The 23,540-nt window shown below is 32.3% G+C and overlaps 3 protein-coding genes across 6 annotated transcripts; 2 read left to right on the top strand and 1 right to left on the bottom strand.

The window, feature by feature from the left end:
• Positions 1-5,186: 5,186 nt before the first annotated feature.
• On the bottom strand, positions 5,187-8,233 carry LOC110263652 (uncharacterized). Its single transcript, XM_088491437.1, has 7 exons — positions 7,985-8,233; positions 7,769-7,822; positions 7,497-7,622; positions 7,253-7,361; positions 7,064-7,105; positions 6,865-6,921; positions 5,187-6,007 (listed from the first exon to the last, which is right to left on the bottom strand). The coding sequence occupies exons 1-7, from the start codon at positions 8,146-8,148 to the stop codon at positions 5,390-5,392; spliced, it is 1,170 nt and encodes a 389-aa protein (XP_088347563.1). The 5' UTR covers positions 8,149-8,233; the 3' UTR covers positions 5,187-5,389.
• Positions 8,234-11,667: 3,434 nt separating this feature from the next.
• On the top strand, positions 11,668-15,410 carry LOC107605638 (Mannose-P-dolichol utilization defect 1 protein). The gene is made up of 8 exons (XM_016307583.3): positions 11,668-12,129; positions 12,936-13,089; positions 13,610-13,682; positions 13,777-13,843; positions 14,005-14,064; positions 14,499-14,559; positions 14,677-14,718; positions 14,979-15,410. Exons 1-8 carry the CDS (start codon positions 11,860-11,862, stop codon positions 15,083-15,085), a joined length of 834 nt encoding a protein of 277 aa, XP_016163069.1. The 5' UTR covers positions 11,668-11,859; the 3' UTR covers positions 15,086-15,410.
• Positions 15,411-16,630: 1,220 nt separating this feature from the next.
• On the top strand, positions 16,631-22,501 carry ILP1 (GC-rich sequence DNA-binding factor-like protein). Of its 4 annotated transcripts, XR_015885675.1 has the most exons (8): positions 16,631-17,938; positions 18,696-18,863; positions 19,638-20,308; positions 21,031-21,319; positions 21,551-21,840; positions 21,964-22,200; positions 22,298-22,340; positions 22,428-22,501. XR_015885675.1 is itself a non-coding variant. In XM_016307580.3 (6 exons), exons 1-6 carry the CDS (start codon positions 16,745-16,747, stop codon positions 22,145-22,147), a joined length of 2,796 nt encoding a protein of 931 aa, XP_016163066.1. In that variant the 5' UTR covers positions 16,631-16,744; the 3' UTR covers positions 22,148-22,409. The 4 variants fall into 4 exon arrangements, 1 of the variants encoding a protein (XP_016163066.1); XR_015885674.1 differs by having other exon boundaries at positions 21,964-22,340; XR_001612543.3 differs by lacking the exon at positions 22,428-22,501 and having other exon boundaries at positions 22,298-22,409.
• The last annotated feature ends 1,039 nt before the right edge of the window (positions 22,502-23,540 follow it).

Raw genomic sequence — 23,540 nt, 5'->3', positions numbered from 1 at the left:
AAGTTTACGAAATTAGATTAAATCAACTCCTAAATTGAGAAATTCCAATGCCTCAAATTCTTCTCTCAGTTAGATTTTGATTTAATTTAATTTTATAAATTGTTTATATTAATAGTCAATTAAATTTTTATATGTATTTTATAGTATCATTTAACATATCACATTAAAAAATTTTAATACCATTAATAAAAAAAATACCAGAAAAAATAATATGATTAATTTAAAATACTTAAAAGATAAATTTAATTAAAAAAAATTTAAAAACTAATTTAATCATTTATCCGAGATATTTTCTTTTGATTCAATGCTTTGAATTTTGGCCGAATAAGACCAGTCATATCTCTTGTACTATATGTGGCCTAAAAGAGATAATGTGACTAATGATGGGCAAAAACATAAAAATAAAAATATCAAATCAATTGCTCTTTGTCCCATTTTAACCATTGATTTTATTATAAGATTTATTCATGGAGAAGTCTTTGTCAATGGAATAAGGCCACCTATGTCACAAAATTCATAACCTAAGTATGAATTTTCTATTTATCTTCGGGTATACCAACTAAGTATGTCCAATGTCCTCCTCATCGTGTTTCACGATTAGTCATCACTATAATAACGTTAGCGACTCACTAAAACTAAAAGCCACAATATAAAAATTTTCTATTTTTAATCTTGCTCTAAAAATTAATAATACAAAATACACCTCATTTCTTACAACAAATATCTAGCAAATGTTGTCATCTACAATGGAGTTACTGACTTAGAGCTAAGTTAAAATTTTTTATAGTATGAGTAATAAGGATATAGTCATATAATACATGAATTATATTACTAAAAATTTAAAAAAATAATTTTTAAAAAATTTTAAATTGAACATGTTATTTTGAACAAATTTTATTTTCTAAAAATTTTTACAAGTATTTTTTTATCATATTAGTCATTCTGTTACTTTTAAAAATAATTAATTTATCTAATAATAATATATTTTGTGACTTAATTATTATATAATAAAATTTATTATCTATTTATTTAACTCATATTTAAAATTTGATTGAAAGTTTAAAGAGACCAATTTATCCGTTGTGAATAATTTTTAAAAAATGGCTAAAAAATTTTGATATGAAAGCAAAATGAGTGATATACTTTAACATGGTAATTTTTGGTATTTTTTAAAATTATGGGAGTACACAAATCGGAGGGTCTCTCCGATTTGTGTTTAAAAAGTTGAAAAAAATCAGAGTACAGTTCGATTTGTGTTAAAAAATTGAAAAAACTCAGAGTACACAACTCGGACTATGCGAGTTCTTTGGTCATGAAATTTTGCTTCACAAATCGCATGGTCCGATTTGCAGCTGATGGAATTTGAAATCTGAAACGTAGAATTTGGACCCTCCGTTTTTCTTGTTCTGGGTAATTTTTTTTTACGCTTTGAGGGACACAACTCGCAAGGTCCGAGTTTTGCTTCCTCTGATCCCACGACGAGGTGAAACACCCCTCCTCCCCATACTCGAGTCCAACACTTCCTTTGCTTCCATATTCAAATTAAAAAGAGTAAAACCACTCCCCGGTCCCTAACTATTTACAAAATTGACCTGGCGCCCCCTCACCATTGAAAATTAACAACGCGGTACTTAACCATTCTCTCCGTGTGACCATTGAAAATTAACAACGCGGTCCTTAACCATTCTCTCCGTGTGACCAAAAGGACCCTCTTACCGGTACTTTCGGTTACTTTTTACCCGAAAACCGGCAAGAGGGTCCTTCCGGTCACACTAGAGAATGAATAAGGACTATGTTATTATTTTTTAATGGTCAGAGGACACCAGGTCCTTTTCTAGATAGTTAGGGACTAAATATTTTAATAGTAGGGTTACACGTAGAGACTAAATATTCTTTTTAGATTTTTAGAAGTGATATTTGTTTCATTCAAATGTTCGTAATATGACAAATTAATTTTAATTTAATTTTACGTATTTTAATTTTGTTTATTTAGTTACTAATTGGAATTTTATGTGAGAAGATTTAGAATTTTCTTTATTTAAACTAAAGTTGAGTGAGTTTCTTCGATTTAATTTTTAAACCAGTGAACAAATTAGATTGAGGTATTTCTTTCTTGTTGCATCAAGAAATTGAATAAAAAATCAACTGATTCTCTTTGTATTCAATTTCTTGATGCAACAAGAAAGAAATACCTCAATATAATTTGTTCATTGGTTTAAAAATTAAATCGAAGAAACTTACTCAACTTTAGGTTAAATAAAGAAAACTCTAAATTCTCTGACATAAAATTTAAATTAGTAATTAAATAAACAAAATTAAAATACGTAAAATTAAATTAAATTAATTCGTCATATCACGAACATTTGGATAAAATAAATATCACTTCTAAAAATCTAAAAAGAATATTTAGTCTCTACGTGTAACCCTACTATTAAAATTATGGTTGATGAATTTAATTCCACTAATAAAAAAAGTAGTTTAGTTTTTTTAGAAAAAGGTGTATAAAATAATACTCTTGAACTAACTTTTTTAATACTCTTAAAACCCTAAATCCAAGACATAATAATGCTTAATCAACCCAAATAATTATCACTTTTGTGTTAAGTTTCGTTGTTAATGATTTCGTACTATCTATTAAATTTAACGTTGTTTGCTCTACGTCCACATGTAAAATATGGTAGAATGCATTAGATGCAAAACTTAAAACAATGCTTTTTTTTAATTTATTTTCCAATTTTAAGTAAAATCCCTCCCCGATTCCCTCACCATTGGAAAATAACAACACGGTTCTTATCCATTTTTTTCGTGTGATCGAAAGGACTTTTTTAACCGGAAGTACCGGAGGTAAGAGGGTCCTTTTAGTCACACGGAGAGAATGGTTAAGGACCGCGTTATTAATTTCTAATGGTAAGGGAGCGCTAGGTCAATTTTGTAAATGGTTACGGACCGGGAAGGGGTTTTACTCAATTAAAAAGAGCAACCGAACATATTGTACAAAAAGAAACAATGTTGTGTACGGGAGCAAGGGCCAAATACCAATTGTCTCTTACAGCAACTTGATGGAGACTTCAATTATATATCATCCTCTTTCATTTCATATTTCATTTTCAACATTATTAGCCCTTAAAAATGGAACACCCCATCTCAATAAGGGATAGGCCTACCCACAATGTATGTCCAGCCCCACTTACTATTCATTCATTCACCTATCTATGGTTACTTTATTTTTATTATTTTTCATTGAGGCCTTGATTGTTTGTTTAAAGTGATTCAGTAAATTTTAGCCCATGTTTAACTTGCATTTTTTTATTTTTAAAATTTTGTGAAATAGAAAAAATTAGTCAAAACCATAAAATTTTGTTTTTTTTTTCACTTTTTATATCCTAATTTTCTTTTTTTCTTTTATAAAATTTTAAAAAATAAAATATATAGACGCAAATCAAACGTACTTTTATTTTCTCTTGTAAAATTAATTAGCACTTATTTTTCTTAAAAAGCTAGTGTTTAGAACACTCTCAAATTGAACTCAGTTCTTTGATTTGGTATCAAAGAATAGCATAAGAGTTTGATTTTTGCTTCGTATATAATTCAAAATATATAATTTAACTTTTTCTTACAAATATCAAAAATCAATTCTATATCTCTGTTTTCAATTTCAAACACTTTGCTATGTACGTAAAATCTTGTGATTTGATTAAATAATAAATCAATTTTAAGGTGTTAACTCAAAATAAATTAGTTGAGGTTGAACTTGCAAGTTTTGAATTCTAATAATTTAGATGAAAAAAAAAAAGAAAAGAAAATGATATCTCAGTGGTCACAGGTTTGACAAGGACTATAAATATTGTGATCATCAATTCTTTAATAAGGATGAACTTAATTTGTAAAAAAAATGGCCCTTTTTAATTTGTTATTTTATTCAATTATTGCCTGAGAGAAAATATCATCAACAGTGTGAAGACCACAATTTGAGTGCAAGTTGTTATGATAGCATCAATGTGTATGTCACACAACATAAATATGTGATGGATTGTGTTTAAAGGAAGAAGCCGCAGCAGATACCATCTGCAATTGCATTTATCTTTATCATTAATGCTCTAAAAAAAGAAAAGAAAACATAAAAGAAAGTAGTAGCGGTTTCAGTAATAGTACATAAGCTATGAGTCTATGACTAATTTAATAATGTTGCCACCAATAAACATAAACCGTTGTGTAGTGGCTGATTTTTTTAGAAACGAGTAACAGTATATCTAATCCACTAACGAAAGAATTTTAAGTGTTTTTAGAACACTGGTGTTTCATTAATTTTAACCCTTTAATAGTTTAACTCAATTATAAAATATATCAATTATATTATATGTATATTAAAATTAGTCACTAAAATCAGTTATTAGTGTAATATCTATATTAAAATATAAATATATATTAAAAATAAAATAAATTATATATATATATATTATACACAAATATATTAACGACTGATTTTAATAATTAATTTTAGTGTAAATATTTTAAAAATATACATAATATATTAATTAAAATTAATAGTTAAAATTATTAAAAGGTCTATATTAAAATTTAAGGTAACATACAATTTGAAAGTTAGATCTGTATATTTAAAAACACAATTGTTGCCCAATATTAAAATTAAAAAGTGTTGTTTAGTGACCTAATGTTGTTGTCCAAGTAACCAACCATATACTAACAAGATAGCTGTTAAACTTAAAGAGTGATCACATGAATCATGATCAAATAATTCAAGGACATTTAAGAGCTACTTCAATATCCAAAATACATGATTAACAATAATTCAATTTCGATGGGTAATCATCTCATGTCAGAAATATACACAAATTTATTTATAAAAAAAAAAAACAAAAGATCTCTATCTTGAGACAAAATTTATCTAATTTTTATCGACCAAAAAATTAAAATAGTATCAATAATGATAAAGACATAATTAACTTTTCTGTCTCCTTTACATCGTTTTAGGTACGTGTTTAGTTTTTATTCTATTTTTTATTTTTATTTTCAATATTTTTGCTATAATTTTGTGAAGTAAAAACTATAAAAAACTAAAATAAAAGAAATATAAACATAATAAAATCATATTCTCTGTTTCTACATTCACAAAATCTTACCAAAAAATAAAAAAATAATCAAAATAAAAAACAAAAACAGAAGAATTTAAATTTGATGCACTGTCACTTTAAAATAATTTTACATGCGCATCTAATTACATAATATCATATCCGTAAAATAATTACGTTTCACATTAACTGCGTGAATAGTAATCTAAAAGAACAATTACACAATTGTATAAAACGTTTTATATTGTCAGTGCATCAAAATTAAACTCAACAGAAAAAGTAAACCCGCATTTATTTGTTTACGACCTGGCGTTTTCTTTATGATCAGCATCACCACCAAGATGAAATCCACAATCTTCAATCTTGACCCTTTGGCTTGTGGTGTTGATGATCATCCTATTATTGGTTTCAAGAACTTGAGAGTTGGGATTAAAGCATGATGGAACTTCATTAGGGAGCCTTGATAGCAATGCACCAAGACTACAAGACATGTTTGGCAAAGTAGAAGGACCTGACCAAAGACTTTGTTGTTGCATTGGCCCTTGTTGTGTTCCATCTTGTAGGCTATTATTATTATTATTATTATTATTATTATTATTATTATTATTATTATTATTATTATTCCTTCCCATCATGTTGATTGCTACCATGGAAAAATAGTTTGATTTTTCTTCAAGTATTCTGCTACTACTATTATTATTATTAATTGATCCAATTTGGTTGATCACCATGTTGTAGTTTGAGAGAGGCATGTCATTATTGGAGTCCATGATTTGGAAATTGGATTTTGCAAGGTATGGATTTTGTTGTTGGATAGGTAAGTATGATGGTCTTTGAATTGCAAACACACCTGGTATGCTTTGAAGGTAGCTGAATTTTCTTTGTATGCTCATCACTATGTTCAGATCTTCAGCAATCTGAAACAACAAACCTTGGATTTAATATCATTAATCAAGATTTTGCAATTTACCCCATGTAAAAGACTTGAATATCAAAACATAACTTGGTCTTTGAAAGACATTTTATATATTCTTAATTCAATTTACTGACAGCTTAAACTTAAAAAAAGTATACAAAAAAATTAAGTGAAAATTCAGGTGCAATTGATAGTTGACAGATGTTGATTGATTTGATTAAATTTTCATCTAACGACTATCAACTATCAACTATCAATTTGACTTCTTATGCAGCACAGGCGATGAAAGTACACAACAAAAAAATCCAATTCAACGGATTACTTTTGAAGAATGTTTTGATTCTGTATATATTGTTTACTTGTTTATTAGTTTATGTTTATTGTCTAATCTGCTTTTTTGTGGTTGATTTTGGTCCTTGATGGCAATGTCGAAGGGGATTAAATTTAATCACTTGACATTAGTACTCTGTACTCCCTAAAAAGGTCGAGTTGTTCACTACCGATTTAAAAAAAAATCAACTTCACGTGAAGTTGATTGAAGTTGATTGCATCTGAGTTTTTACCTAAAAATTATAGAGCGTTTAGTTTGTGTTTTTATTCTTATTTTTGATATTTTTTATTTTAAAAATTTTATAAAAAAAATTATTGTTTTCACTGATAAAAAAAATAAAAAAATACAAACTAATCATAAGTCTTAAAATATTTTATTCTTATGATACTAAATATAACGTTATAAATAACTTATGAAAGCATAATTTCAAATCATTATTGGAGTATGATTAACTAAAAAAACCCCATATTTTCAGGACTTATTTATAAATATTTCAATCTTTTAGAGAAGGGGAAAAGGTGTAAAACCTTGTTAAATGAACCAAGTTGCACTAAGCCTTCTCTAACACCAATGACAGCAACAGTCTACAAAAAATGGTTACAAATTTTGGTCAGATCAAATCCAAGTTGAAAATAGTTTTCTGACAAATATGTTATTTACATAATAACATGATTCTAAAGCCTTTTTTTTGGACTTTTTATATTTTTGGGAAAAAAGTTTACCAACCTGAATCCCTGAATTGAACTGAAACTCCCAAGCTCTTGGTTGCTGCCAATATTAGAAGTATAAATTATAGAATATTAGATTTTAGCTTTAAATAATAGACACAGGAAAAAAAAGTGAGGTAAAAAAAAAAAAAAAAAAAACTTTTTTTAGCACTTTTTTGTGTTTTGTTTTAAACAATTAACTCCTTACATGATCACTTGAAGAATTCCATGTACCAACGTAGTCAGATTCACACCCATTTTGAGTGTCACCATAAACCCATTTGTGACTATTATCTGCAGCCACTTTCCCTAGTAATCTAAAAAAAAAAAAAGAAAAAAAAATATATAAAAAAAAATCATACTTTAATCCTTCTTCCTTTATATGTGAATTGTGAATTTTCTTTTCTTATGGAAAGAAAAAAATGTAGCAATTTGAGTCATTCTGTTCTTACCCTTCTCCAAAATTGTAAACTTCATGAGACATTTTGAAGAATACTTCAGCTCCAAACCTTTCATTCAAGCTCCTTCCATGTTGGCATTCATTGAAATCACAGAATCCATCTTCCCAAACAAGGATCCTAATTAACCAAAGTGACAAAAAAAAAAAACTACTATAATTAAAAATTACTATCATATCATATATAATTTATAATGTACAATAATTGTCATCATTGATTTTTGCTAAATAAAATGAGACATATTTTTTGTGTTCCATTAAACTTGCCAGTTTCTTTTGTTCCCTTTGGAACGATCAAGAGCACTTCCACCAAATTCCCACCTACAACAACAAAGCAAATCAATGATCCATCCACAAGAATCTAACATTCGAGCCCGATTCAGAAATTTGACTAATCTAACTCGAATAACTATGAATTTACTCACCACTGGACCGATCTGAGTTGGTAAATTCGGCTTACATTTATAGAATTGACTTAATTACCTTGGAGGAGGAAAGTTTCTTGGTACAATTCTCCAAAAAACAGCATAAACCCATTTGGAAGAAGAAGAAGAAGAAGAATCTGAAGTAGAAGAAGTTGAAGAAGAGCATAGGTTTCTAAGAGTATGTTGCAAGAGACAATGAAGCAAGGGTAATCCACTTTCCATTGTTGGTTATTGTGAGTGAGTGAATGAGTGTGGATGGAGACTTGGAGAGTGTGAAAGAAAAAAGGAACTGCCAAAGATTAATTATAAAGACAAAAATGCTAATGACACAATAATAATAATAATAATGAGGGTGTCAATGGTGCCCACTTTGTTGTGGCTTGCAGGCACCACAAGAAGTGAAGTCATCAATGATGATCATATGTACATGATCACTCCAATATTGAAAAGAGTTGTTGTAAGTTGTAATTTTCTTTTTGGTGGGACCTCAACTACTCTCACATTTCCCTTTCTTCTTGGTCCCTTTGGTGAGAGGCATTTATGACTCTTAAAGAGAAAAAAAAAAAATTTTTTTTTTCTCTTGTTACCTAGTCTTTATCGGGATGAGAACTAATCTATCATGAATTGGAGCTTTATTTAAGAATTTATTGATGTATAATGAATTGTTGTTTATGCAAGGCGAGATTTAAACCATTAACACTTACTTAAACAAACAAGTAAACTAACTACACAACTAGTTTAAATTGGTTTTTTAAAAAGATTCATTATAATTCAATGGTAATGTAGAGTTTAGGAATATATGATATTTTTATTTTTCATTCACTAAACTAACAAGAACAGCATATAGAATGTTTTCTTCTTCTTTCTATTATTCTCTATCACTTGATCCTATATATCCTATGATATACAATGTCAACAAGTTATAGTTTAGTTTGGATTTTTTTTTTCATCTGCCTGGATTATGGTTTGAAACTAACAATTATGCTATTAAAATATTTAGCTTATATTAGGATATATTAGTCTCTACTTTTACAAATAGGGGAATATTATACACAAATTCACCTGATTTTTACAAAAAAAAAAGTGTTGTTCTTATCCTGTTAGTGTTTGAACTTGCTTTCCTTGGGAGTGAGAGGAAGGAACATCGTCTTCTTGTAAGGACGGCGGCGTTGGGTACCTGCAAAAGGGACTCCAACGCTCAAGTTAGTAAGAGTGTGAATAATAGATATGATATTCAAAGTGAATAATGTACCTCTTTCATGTCAGTGAATATATTTATAGAATTGCTGTGCTACAGGCGGTTACTTAGTCGGCCTAATTATGTAATAACTGCTCTTTAGTGAGCTTCTTTAGAGAGATTTACGGAGAGATTCCTTGTGTCCATTTAGGTTGATACGTAGTTACTTGATTTTATGGATAAGTCCGTTAGGAGAGTAAAACACTTATTCTCCACATACTCCTTATATAACACGTGTGTATTTAGTTTTAACTAGATTCCGATTTATAGTTTTATCTGAGTCGAAGTATATCCAACGGACGGAACAAGTGTAATTTATTCTTAAAATTATGATTTAGATGTTTAAAATTCAGACATATATATACCCAAATAACAAGAAGGAGTATTATTAAATATTAATTAAATAATTAATAATAATGATAGATGATGATAGATGAATGAATTGAAAATGAAAAAATTATTGGTTCCTTATTGGCAGTGTCCTATATACCTGTTGTCTCTAAAGTGTGGTCTTGTTCATCAACAATTGATTTCAGCACTTTCATTTGCTTTATGTGACCTCAAAACACCATGCAATCATTTGTTGCTGTCACAACCTATTAATATCTTTTCTGGTTTGTATCATGTTATTATTTTTACATTAGTACAAGCTTAAAAGCTAACTTTAATTTTTGGTTGCAACCTCTACCAATAATGTTCATTGTATTTCAAGGACCATCTCACTTCACCTCACTCATTAACAAAAGTAGATAAGATTTTATTTGTACAATGAAAAATTAAGATCACCAACCCAATCAGAGTTATTTAAGTGAAGTTGGTTCAAGTTCTAAGCAATTAAGTGCAAGATTAAAAATTTGAATATGGAAAAACTCATTTTTGAAAAAGTCTATAAAAAAAATAATTATTTTATTAGTTTTTATAATTTTACTAAATTTTAAATTACACCGTTACAGTTTAAAAATTTATAATTAAATTCTTATATTAGATAAAAATTTATGATTACATCTTTACTAGTTGTTATTTTTCGAAAAATATGTAATAATCTTAGAATATTTATATTTAATCTATTTGAGAATTCATTCTACATCAAACATAAAAATGAATATTCTAAAAAATTTATTTTTTTAACAAAAAATAATTAGAAAATATCTAATTTAAACATTTCTATTTAATACAAAGATTCAACTGCAAATTTTAAACTATAAAAAGATACATAGTGATTAAAATTTTAGATTCTTTTACCATTTTTTTGTGTGCAAAAAAAAAACAAATAATAGTAATAACATGTCTGTGGAAACAAACAAAGACTACATGGTCCATGCATTTTGTTTTTGTTGTCTACAGTATCTTCCAGTCCGACAGATCAAAAACTAATTCGTCGCATATTTGAGTTTCATTTAAAGATCTGCCACTTATCAATAAATTACTGCATATGTAAAGCGTGATTCAAACCCCAAATATTTATTTAAATAAACGAATCAACTGACCACTTGATTAATCCAAATTAGTTTGGTCCATGCAGTTTTAATGTTAGGTCAACAAGCTGGACCTTTTTTATCAACAATGGAGTGAATGATGCACCCTGTTGGATGGGCAAGTAAATGGAGTGATAGATAATACTTCAAATATGGGCCCAAAGAGTATACCCCAGTTTTCAGGCAGCTTGCCCATTCAATCCTCTAATTAACTTCCATTATTTCTAAATTGGTGGATGCAATGTACCAAACTACCAATAAAGGCTTCACCAAATGCCAAAAAAAAAAAAAAAAGAGAGAGAGAGAGAAAGGAATTCATCATTGAAATGATTTCTGATTAATTAGCTTATTATATTATCATAAAACAAATAGATATGGTTCTTATTTGAACTATAATTTATATTTAATTTTATAACAATAAGATGTTAAATTTAAAATGAGTATAAAAAATAGTCACATAATTCATAATATAAATTATCTTATAGCTAATTTGATCACACTTCACATTCAAAAATATTATGCTATTCTTAATGGGACAACTAAAAAGAAATATATACTTCTACTTCTTTTTAGTGGTCTAAAGCTAAACATGCATGTTTATAACATATTCAATATTGTTCAATAATGGAATTCAACTAACATTAAAGAAGAAAGGGTTTAAGTGAGGATTTTTCAGGGTTCAATTTAATCCTTTTTTATATTTTTATGAATTTAATAAAAAACTAAATATTTTTTAATTAATATCAACTAATTTTTTAATTTTTTATCCTAAATTTTAAACTTAAACTCTAAATTCTAAATTTTAACTCTAAACACTAATTTTTCTAAAAAAAAAAGTAAAAAAAAATCATAATTAAAAATTAGATAGTGCTTTTTTTTATTAAAGATAGAGAAATTCGAACACGCAACCTCTTAAGTGAATATGGAAAGATTATTTCATTTAAGTTATAATTTATTGACAAATTTAGATAATATTAACTAATTAAATATTAGTTTTTTATACTTATTTTTTTTAGACGAAAGAATTTCGCCAAGAACATGAAAAAAATATTAACTTCAATGTTTTTTTATCTTGAAAAATTGAAAATATTAGTTTTTGACTCTTATTTAAAATTATTTAGGGTATTAGTTAATTTAGTTTTTTCTAATTATGATTTTGTTTAAAAAAAATAATAACAACAAGCAAAATTTAAAAAATAAAAGTTAAAAAAGAAGAATTGAATGGAAAATGGATCCCTGAAACTCTTCAAGTGGATTGAGATCGGAGAGATTCAGAGCGAGAGAGATACGAATCGGAAGAAACCGAAGAAGAAGACTGAGTCAGTTGTGAAAATGGAAAAATATCTGTCCGCCATTGGTATTGACGTCAGCTGCGCGCTCAATTCTCTCCGCCATGGAACCATCCCTCACAAAGACTGCCTCCTCCCTCTCATCTCCAAGCTCCTCGGCTACGCCATCGTCGCCGCTTCCACCACCGTTAAGCTCCCTCAGGTCAATTAATCCTGAATCTTAGGGATTTCTTCCATAATCGTTCTTTGATTACTTTAAGCTTAGGTTTCCTTAATTATCTGAGCTAGAAATGAGACGAATCAGGAAATGTTGTGACGAAGTGAGGAACAGATGGAGATCGAGTTTTTTTTTTTTTTTTTTTTTTGTAACGGAGTTCTAACTGTTTTTGTTTGTAACTGCATGCTTGCTGCTGAGTTGGCATAACTGTCATAGAGTTCATAACTAACCTGTTGTATTTGATTCGAGTGTTTTGTTAAATATGTGTTTTCTTCGGTTTGAACTTGCCTTATCTGTCTAATTGTGTTCAGAGTTAAGCTAGGTTTCTTGATTTTGCTGAGTGTGGTAAATGATGTTGGTCTATGATTGTCAGTAATTGCTTTGTGCAAGCTTCGGGTGGTGATGGCGAGTATAGAAAAGATAGTAGAATATCATCTTAGGTGGGTTGCAATTGTTCAGAGATGGTTTGTTGAGGCTCTAGATAGGAGAGTGGATCAAATGGAGAGTAGTTTTATAGCTAGAGGTTGAGGGGCACTTAAGAAAACTCTAGAGGAAATCATTAAAACAGAATTAAATATACATAGTTTTAACACTAGAATAAATATAGAGCACTCTGGCATTGTTTGATCTATATAACTGACTTCACTTAGTGGAACAAGGCTTAGTTGCTATTGCTGTTGTTGAAGATATGATGATGATGATGATGATGCACGTTGCTAAGCTAAACTTATTTATTATGTTTTTGTTGTAAACGGAGTTGTTTTGTTTGTGCGATTCCTGTGTTCATGCAGATTATGAAGATCCTGAAGCACCAGAGTGTGAGAGGTCTTAGCATGATATCCTTCGAGCTTGAGGTTGTTGGTTATACCATAGCACTGGCTTACTGTCTCCACAAGGGGCTTCCCTTCTCTGCTTATGGGGAACTGTTGTTTCTGTTGATCCAAGGTGAACCAACGTTTTGTATATTTTTACTTATTTTTATGCTTTATATATATTTATCATCATTCTTCCATTCAACTTTAGATTATGCCATATAACTATTAGCATTGTGTTATCAGAAATGATTATTTGGTTGCTGATTAAAATCTGCATCAAGCTTTTGGGCTCATTTCCCCCACACAATGAACTTGTTTTACATGTTTATGTGGTTGATTATCCTTGTATCTCAGATTTTGTATGAAACTGTCCCTCTATGTTTCAAATGTTGGGATACCTATTTTCTTAATTTGGGGCAATGAGATTATCCCTCGTTGTTTCCAAAATATGTAATTTCACCCCATTTTGCTCATTATTTCGATTAATCTTACACCAGAAATCGATATTCTGAAATTAGTACTTGCACAAGTGTCACATGCTCTATTGATCATGCAACTTGTACAGCTCTATTTCTAGTCGGGAATAGCTGTGCTGCACTTCTGTTTCTTGAAATGATCTAACAGGCTTCCTTTGTTTATCTCTGATGCAGCTTTAATTTTGGTTGCCATAATCTACTACTATTCTCGACCTTTGCGTACCACAACATGGATCCGAGCATTAATGTATCCTACTTGCTTGCAGAAACAGAGTTTTTATACTTACATTCTGCAATACATTAGTTATAGTCAACCAATTCCTTGATTCATTGGTTTACAGATATTGTGCTGTAGCACCGACTATCTTAGCTGGTCAAATTGATCCTTTTCTCTTTGAGGCTTTGTATGTGAGTGTTCAACATGCATTTACTGATGTTACTGAAAATTTTCACCAATTAAATCTTTGATAAACTGTTCCATGGCTGTTGACATCATGGCCTTTTTCTTAATTATGAAATTATGATGACTCCATGTCCAATATTCCTGATGTGGGTATGGTCTTTTGTAGGCATCCCAGCATGCGATCTTTCTCTTTGCCAGAATCCCTCAAATATTGAAAAACTTTTCTGTAAGTGAAAACATAAGGCTCGCCTTATATGCCTCCAATACTAGAGAATGTACCTAGTTGCATTACTTACATTCATGCATATATGATTGTGATGTTTGGTTCCCCAACTTCTTTCCTATGCGGCATTGAGTAAATGGTTTCCTTCATTGTGCACTTTGCACTGCACGATGAATTGATGATTCACTTGAAGCTTTCATAAAAGGGTTTTTGGTTTGACTAATCTATATTCCCGTTCTTCCTGCATGTTGAAGAAAACTGCGTGCTTTTACTATTCCTAGGCTAGGATGTTTTCATCTCTGATGATATGATTTTCATTTTACACTTCTGCGTTTGTCATAGTATTGTTTAATCTATAATGCTTGTCAATTATCTAAGTTGAGACTTGTTTCTACATTCTTATTCCTCATATTTGTTATTTTCTTTGCTCTGAGCAGAACAGGAGTACAGGGGAGCTCAGCTTCTTAACTTCTTTGATGAATTCTGCAGGTTCAATGGGTAAGCCAGTATGTCATTTTGGAAATTTTCTTTATAGTTTGTTTATGTCATTTTGGAAATTTTCTTTATAGTTTGTTTTTGTTTGCAAATTAATGTTTATGTTTATATATGTTGCAGTTAGAGTATTCACAAGCCTCCAAGAAAATGCACCAAAAAGTGGTATCCTTGCTTCCTTTATCCCCCCCCCCCCCCCAACTAATAAATTTTTCTGTCATTATTATTGTTACTTCCATCAAAGCGATTTTTATACTGTTCGTGTTATTTTATCAAACGAACATATGAAGGTTTTTACGGTGTTACATTAGAACAAATTCATTTCAATATTTATGTTTTTGGTGGTCTTTTAATTTAACTCTTTAGCAGTACTGCATTCGTATCTTAATTATGTATTTGTGACTGTTTCCTTAATTCTTTTGAAGTTGTAATGGGTTCCGCAATTGGTGTTGCTACAAATTTCACCATCCTAAGCCAGATATTGTTCTACCAAAAGCCAAGGGTCACTGAGAAAGAGAAGAAAACGAAATAGAAGAACTATACAAAGTCATGTATACTGCTACTTCAGAGTTCCTCGTGTTCATCTTTCAACAGGTGCTACGTCCTTGAAGCCATACTCAGAATTTTATCACTGTTGAATTGACCCTTTTGAACATTTACCTTTTTTCAACTGCTGATTCTTAAGGTAGCCAACTTAGAATGGGTAACTGGGGGACTTAAATGGGTAATTTCGGAGAGTAATGTAATATTTTTTTTTGGGTATTTCAATTGATTTCATGTAATCTTTTTGTTTTGGTATTAACTTAATGCAATTTTAACATTTCAACAAGTTTTTATAAGGTATTGTATAATTAGGATCAAACAAGTGAACAACACTGATATAACTTTAAAATAATATTTCATATAATATAATATTATATGAAATATACATCTAAGCAGCATTGAAGACCCAGAACCCTAAAATTTTAAACATGGACTATTGTAAGGCATTCATGAAAGATAAAAACACAAATCACCAACTACCAGCTCAGCTGGCTGGCAACCAAAAACCTTTGATTATTAATTTTCTTCTCAATGAGTAAACTTCTCTCTTTGATAAATAAATTAAAAAAAAAAAAACTGAACCAAACACTGGTGTTACTGGCTAGTATAGCTTTGCATTTTTTTAAAAGTTTAATTATTTTTTTAGGTACATTGTTAATTAAGATTTAAGCTCTCTTTGTAAATCTATGTCAAAAAATGAAATTATGTTTATTCCATAGATTAATAAGTTATAATCTAAAGTATTTAGTTTCTAAAAAATATATGTAATGTCAGTTTAATTCTCGAAAAAATTGTAATATCAACTCAATCCATCAAATATTATAAGTAACATTACCCTGTTTTCCAAACACATTTATGGCATGAAATCAGTTCATAAAAAATGTGATACCTCTAATCTATTTGACCATTTTTTTTATGACATCAAATAACTTTGAAAACAATTTTTTATTCTTTACACTAAACAAAATAGAGTTAACTACCAAAAACAAATTCTAAAAAGAAATTTTAAAATGATAAATAACCTTTGTCAAAAATAGTCCAATCATAAATAAATTTGGAAAATGTTGTTTCATAACATTTATTTATGAATTATACCACTTTTTAATTTTTCGGACTTGATGAATTATACCACTCTATATTTGTTACGGATCCGCCCCAACGGATCCCATGACTCAGGATAGTCCCCGAATCCGGCTATCCGGGTCCGATCCACCAAATCCTTCTAGAAGGTCAGGAACCGACTTACTAAGGTTACTAACCAACTTTCGAATTTAAACGTCACCCTTATCTTAGTCAAATAAGATAAGATAAGACAGCTACCATCTTCTATAAATAGAGGATTCAGGTCTTTCCAGGTATTCATTCATTCCACACACTTTATATCTCTCAGATCTATTCTGACTTGACCGTACCCCATTGCTCCACTCAGGTGATTCGGCATCCGCCTCGACCCGCAAATTTCCGACCCATCTCTCAACCCGTACCGAGACACCTTGTATAATATTTTATATATTTTTTAAGGATTTTTATTTCAGCTCCAAAATTGTTTTGGAGTTCGATTTGGTAGTCAGTTGTGTGTATACTCATACCATATTCCCACACCGCCATTCAACCCTTTCGCCATACTTCCTCCGCCGCAACCCTCGCTATGTCCTCCGCCAGATCACGGAACTTCCGCCGCCGCGCCACCGAGCCCAACGATGACGATGCCAACGACGGCACACCTTCAACCACCGCCATGACGACCACCACCAAGCCTAAAAAGCCCCCAAAGCTCCTCAGCTTCGCCGACGACGAAGGCGACGACGCTGACGCTCCCCCCTCACGTGCCTCCTCCAAAACCCACCGCTCCGCCGCCGAAAAACCCTCCTCCCGAATCGCCAAGCCCTCCTCCTCCTCCTCCTCCCATAAAATCACCAATTTCAAGGACCGAATCGCTCACTCTTCTTCTCCGTCCGTACCCTCCAATGTCCAACCCTTAGCCGGAACTTACACCAAAGAAGCCCTTCGTGAGCTCCAGAAGAACACAAGAACCTTAGTCACTAGCAGCAGCAGTGCCTCTCGTGCTTCCGCTTCGGGTTCGGGTTCGGATCCGAAGCCTTCTTCCGAGCCTGTTATTGTCCTCAAGGGACTCGTCAAGCCGTTAGGTTCGGATGCCGATGCTGCTAGGGATTCGGATTCCGGAGGGGAGCAGGAGGACATGGAGGCAAAATTGGCCGCCGTAGGGATTGCGGCGAATGGGAAGGATTCTGTTATTCCGGATGAGAAGACAATTAGGGCTATTAGGGCGAAGAGGGAGCGCCTCCGGCAGGCTCGTCCCGCGGCGCCGGATTATATCTCGTTGGATGGGGGGAGTAATCACGGTGAGGCAGAGGGGCTGAGCGACGAGGAGCCGGAGTTTCGTGGCCGGATTGCGATGTTTGGAGAGAAGAAGAAGGATGCTGGGAAGAAGGGTGTGTTTGAGGATGCGGATGTGGATGAGAGGTTGAAAGTTAAGAAGGGTGATGACGATGTTGGTTATGGTTATGGTTATGATGAGGAGGATGAGGAGGAGAAGATGTGGGAAGAGGAGCAGGTTCGGAAAGGGTTGGGGAAGAGAATCGACGAAGGGTCAGGTAGGGTTGCCACTAATGTTCCTGTTGTGCAAGTTCAGCACCAGCAACAGCAGCACAAGTTTATTGGTCCCTCGGTTGGAACCGTGTATGGCACGGTTCCTGGGGTTTCAGTGAGCCCAAGCATTGGGGGAGCCATTGAAGCTACGCCGGCTTTGGATGTTGGGTCCATATCTCAGCAAGCTGAGAGAACGAAAAAGGCTTTGCAGGATAATGTGAAGAGGCTTAGGGTATGTATGTACTGCTTTTAACATGGCTATGCTTGGATTGATTTACTACAATATTTATGATTGGATGAATCAGATCAATATTTATGAAAGTTAGTCATGTTTCATTGTTTATATCTATTGTCTGATTAGCTTGATATGGGGAAATTTTGGATTTAGGGTATATAATCTAATTAGAAGCACGACAAGCTTAGAATATTGGATAGTGGTTCATTGAATTTCTTTATGTAGGAAATTTTTGTTACTTCTTTGTACACAATTGATGACGTGGAAGCTGCCCAAGGTGTTTTTCTAAGAGTTGAGGCATGAGCATGAATGGAGGCCCCAATCTAAGACAAGAATGTGAATTTTATCATAAACGCGAGCTAATTGACTGAATCATATTCTCTTTAATCTATTCAATCATATAATGTGCGTGAATAATGTTAAGCTCTTGGTGATGCATCCTTTTAAGCTAACATTTTGTTTTGCACTTTTGTTATTCACCACGAACGATGAAGCATACACACCAATTTGACGGTGTGTTTGCATTTCTGACATGTATTGGACACTGATGTGAGGTGCACATCACTTTAACATTTACTCTTTGAAGCATGATTGTGTTGATGTGTTTATATGGGACTAATGTCTATATGGATAAATTATAAATTATTGCATACTTTTATAGCCTTTGGATATAATCTGTTAATTGCCTTGTATATGGGAGTTGGTCTAGTATGAAATTTGCCAAACTTTCTCTTATAATGGATTTTGATGGCAGGAGTCTCATGCAAGAACAGTGTCATCACTGAATAAAACTGATGAAAATCTGTCTGCCTCCCTTTTGAATATTACTACTCTTGAAAACTCTTTGGCGCTAGCTGATGAGAAGTACAGGTATATGCAAAGGCTCCGAAATTATGTCACCAATATATGTGATTTTTTACAGGTAATCACATTTCTGTCTCCTAATTTCTTTTTTGGTTCATCCTTCACAATCAAATGTAGATGATATATATATGTATCGCAGAAAGAGATTGGTCACTGTTGGTCGTAGAGTTTTGTTTTTTTCCTTAATTTCATTTCACTAGTTCTGCCTCGTTTGCTTCTTCACTATGCCCATCTTGGTTGTATTCATGAGTACATTTGGCACATTTTTTAATTCTTTACAGGATATATTTTATGTTGGGCTCATATGATTAATTGATTATCATGTATGTCAACGAATATCTCTATCCTAACTATTATGGGCTCAGAGCAGAGTGCTTGTTTCTAATATTTGCCTCCAAATCAGCTGGTCAACCATAAAATAGTTTTTTTAGTAGTCTAGAATGTTTTTGGATATAGTTTTTTAGGGAATATTTGACTGACCTTGTTATTTTTATGTTGTGTGCATAAATATCAAATTCACCCACCTAATGTGCTTCATCTTTCTGTACAGAACCTAGCTTGAGCCAGAGTTTTTCTGGTTCTCTACCCTCTTTATTTTAGTGGGTATTTTATCATGACCTTTGTTTTATATAAGATTAAGTACTGAAATAAGTTCATGAGTTAAAAATTTACATTGCATTGATACTTCTTATAAACTTAATGAATATGTATTTTCTTTCTGCTGGATATTAAATACGTGAAACTGAATTGTCTGCTTGTTATTTATAAATGCCTTTTTGAGGGTATCACTTCTTGGGCTTTAACTAAGATTATTTGCTGCTGTTGTTTTCAGCATAAAGCATTTTACATTGAAGAACTTGAAGAGCAAATGAAGAAAATTCATGAAGATCGTGCGTCAGCTGTTTTTGAAAGAAGAGCCGCTAATAATGATGATGAAATGATGGAGATAGAAGCAGCTGTGAAGGCTGCAATGTCAGTTTTAAGCAGGAAAGGTAACAATGTTGAAGCTGCCAAAAGTGCAGCTCAGGATGCATTTGCGGCTATAAGAAAACAAAAAGATCTTCCAGTGGAGTTAGATGAATTTGGTAGAGACTTAAATCTTGAGAAACGGATGAAATTGAAAGTGAGGGCTGAGGCTCGTCAACAACGCAAGAGGTCTCGTGCATTTGATTCTAAAAAACTGTCATCCATGGAATTGGATGATAATAAAGTAGAGGGTGAATCAAGCACTGATGAGAGTGGTGACGAAAGCCAAGCATATCAGTCACAACAGGATCTGGTACTGCAGGCTGCCGATGAGATTTTCAGTGATGCCTCTGAGGAATATGGTCAACTGTCTTTGGTCAAAAGAAGATTTGAAGAATGGAAAAAAGAGTATTCCTCAAGCTATGCTGATGCTTATATTTCATTGAGTCTTCCATTGATCTTTTCTCCATATGTAAGATTGGAACTGCTGAGGTGGGACCCACTTCGTAAGGGACTAGACTTCCAAAATATGAAATGGTATTGACTTCTTTTATTACTTATCTGATTGAATGGTCAAATTCATCTCACTCGTTCTCAAAATTGGTTCTCGAAAATTTTTTTAATCAAATTTGTCCTTACAAAGGTTTTAAGTTAGTCACATTAGTTTTTCTGCTATTTCTGTTGCTAATGGTGTCAAAATTTGCTGATGTGGCATGTTAAGTGATACCACACTAATCACAACGTACCCATGGCAGTTCTAATTAACTGTTAACATGACAAGTTTATACAATTAGGTCAAATCAACCCCAAATTGAAGGGGACCTTGAGGCATTAAAATCCCTCAATTTGAGATGGATTTGATCTAATTTTATAAACTTATCATGTTAGCACCCAACTAGGATGGTTAGGTGTGTGTTGTGGCGTCACTTAACGTATTATATTAGTAAACTCTGACTCCATGAGCAAAGGAAGTGACAGAAGAATTAATGTGACCAACTTAAAATATTTAAGCACGAATTTGATTAAAAAAAAATCTTTTGGGAACTAATTTGAAGAACAAGCAATTTTTCAGGGACAAAGTTGACCATTTACTCTTATATTTTTCTTGAAGTTTTTCGGGGGTATTCTGGAGTCCCCTTTGACTTATTTCCTTAGTCACTTAATTTTGATCCCTAACTTGATTGTATTAGGATGCTATGCATCTTTTTCCTTCCATCAATCTCTAATATGTTTTCTCTCTTCCCCTTCTCTATCTACAGGTATAAATTGTTGTTCAGTTATGGCTTGTCTGGCGATGGAAAAGATTTTGTTCATGATGAAAATGATGCTGATCTTGAACTTGTCCCAAATCTAGTGGAAAAGGTTGCACTGCCTATTCTGCATTATGAAATTTCCCATTGCTGGGACATGTTTAGTCAGCAGCAAACCATAAATGCTATTGCTGCCACAAAATTAGTCGTGCAACATGTGTCACATGAAAGTGAAGCCCTTGCAGATTTGCTGGTTTCCATTCGTACACGTCTGGCCGATGCTGTTGCTAATCATATGGTATGTTCAGAAAGCTCATATTGACAAAGTAGTTAGAAAGTACATTTTCATGTATCTCATTTTCCTCAAAACTGAACTCTCTGCATATGTTCCTTGTTTACTTTCTGCCAGTCTGCATTATATATTTTTTGGGGTTAGTCTGAATGATCATTTCTTTTTAACTATTTTGGCCTTGGAGGATATATAAGATAAGCATTGGATAAATTAATTTTCATCTTGTATGCTGTGTAGGTCCCAACTTGGAGTCCATTAGTACTAGCTGCTGTTCCAGATGCTGCAGGAGTTGCAGCATATCGGTTTGGAGTGTCTGTTAGATTATTGAGAAATATTTGCTTGTGGAAGGATATATTTTCAATGTCAGTATTAGAGAAGCTTGCCCTTGACGAGCTTTTGTATGGAAAAGTTCTACCTCACTTTAGAAGCATATCGGAAAATGTTCATGACGCAATAACAAGAACAGAACGTGTCGTTGCTTCCCTATCTGGGGTCTGGGCTGGCCCAAGTGTTGTTGGAGACAGCAGGTATGTTGATATCATACGTTGTATCTAACTTTGTCACACATGCAATTGGTGTATTGTCTGTCATTGATTTTTTCTCGTCAACAATCTAAAGGTGTGTGTTTTCTCTTTTTCTACCTATTGTAGCCACAAATTGCAGCCCATGGTGGCTTATGTGCTGTCACTTGCAAGGATTTTAGAGAGAAGAAATGCAGCCGAGACTGACACAAGTCATCTAGCCCGCCGGTTAAAGAAAATACTTGTCGACCTCAACGAATATGACCACGCTAGGAACATAGCTAGAACCTTCCATCTCAAGGAGGCATTGTGAGTGAACACAGCTTGAATTCAATGTGTCTTTATACACCACTCTTGGTATACAAGGTAATCTGACCCTTAGTTGAGCCTTTCTGAAGTGAGTTTAGATAGCTTTCTGACTCTCATAGCTTGATATATGATTTTCCTATGGACCTTCTTCAAGCCTGAGGAGACATTTTTCTTTCCCTTGTACACGGAGAACCACTGTAAGATTTTCCATCATCTCCTGTGATTTACATAACATGATACTGAAATGAATTACTGTTCTATTTAAAGTATTCTTCCTTGTTCAGTTTTGGTAGATTTGGGTCATTGGGTGGAATGTTTTTAGCAAGATGTATCTATATATATCAGCATTTTCTAGTCATTGAAGTTTGTGTTCGTGCTCCATATGCTCATGGTGCTCCATATGGTGCCTCTTGGAAGTTGGAATCGTAAATTGCCTTTTTGACTAGCCATGGATGATCCTACACTTGCCCCTCACGTTCAGCTTCGATTTCCACAACTAGAAATCGATATAATAGCGGATCAATTTTTCAAACGTATACAGAAGATCGAAAACGTACCTTTGAAGAAATTTGATTTGAGGGAACGCGGGTACGATTCAAGAAATGAGAATGATTTGAATGAGACGATATGCTAAATAGGAAACTTGGGTCCCCTCAATTAGGAACGTGAATTTCGATTATATATTCAATACGTTGAAAATATGCTCTTAGAGTATATGTTAAACACTTAAAACTCTAAATAGAAGAATGAAACTTCACTCTGAATTTCTCACCCTTGATCACAAATGTAAGAGAAAATAATTCTTGATATTGAATAGAGATGACTTTGTCTCTTTACTATTAGTTAATATTTTACATTATGAAAACTGTTAATGAAATGACAAAGGTGATTAATTTATAATTTTTAAATGATTAATGTAATTGATAAAATTTTTTAGAGCCAAATTTAGAAAACTTTATTTTTCAAAAACTAATTCGATCATTGCCAAATTTATTCCTCAACAGTAATATACATGTGTATGTGTGTGACAATAAATATGACCCGGTAGACTTCTGTAATTCTGTTTATACTAAATTTATTCCGTTATAAACTACCCCCAAAATCTAATCCCGAAATCCATGGTACCGACTACCAACCACAACTTCACAATTAAATAATGTTTTGATCAGTAAGTTTCAAAAAAGAAAAAAGAAAAAGGGGGGGGGGGGGGGGGTATTCCATTATTTGGGAAGTTGGAAAATAAAGTAAAAAGAAAGCAGATACTAGATAAAGAAATAAAATGCACAAGGCAAAAATATAGTTGAATAAATCAACAGAAACTTTTATTGACCCCGCAAAAAGGAAAATCAACAAACAGTTCATGTGATTGCCGCAGTGTAGTCACCATGAAGGACCAA

This window comes from Arachis ipaensis, chromosome B6 (assembly GCF_059453495.1).
Source record: "Arachis ipaensis isolate K30076 ecotype BB chromosome B6, ASM5945349v1, whole genome shotgun sequence".
Classification (NCBI taxonomy): Eukaryota; Viridiplantae; Streptophyta; class Magnoliopsida; order Fabales; family Fabaceae; genus Arachis; species Arachis ipaensis.
The sequence above is the reverse complement of the archived record's forward strand: the minus strand, read 5'-3'. Positions and strand labels throughout refer to the sequence as shown.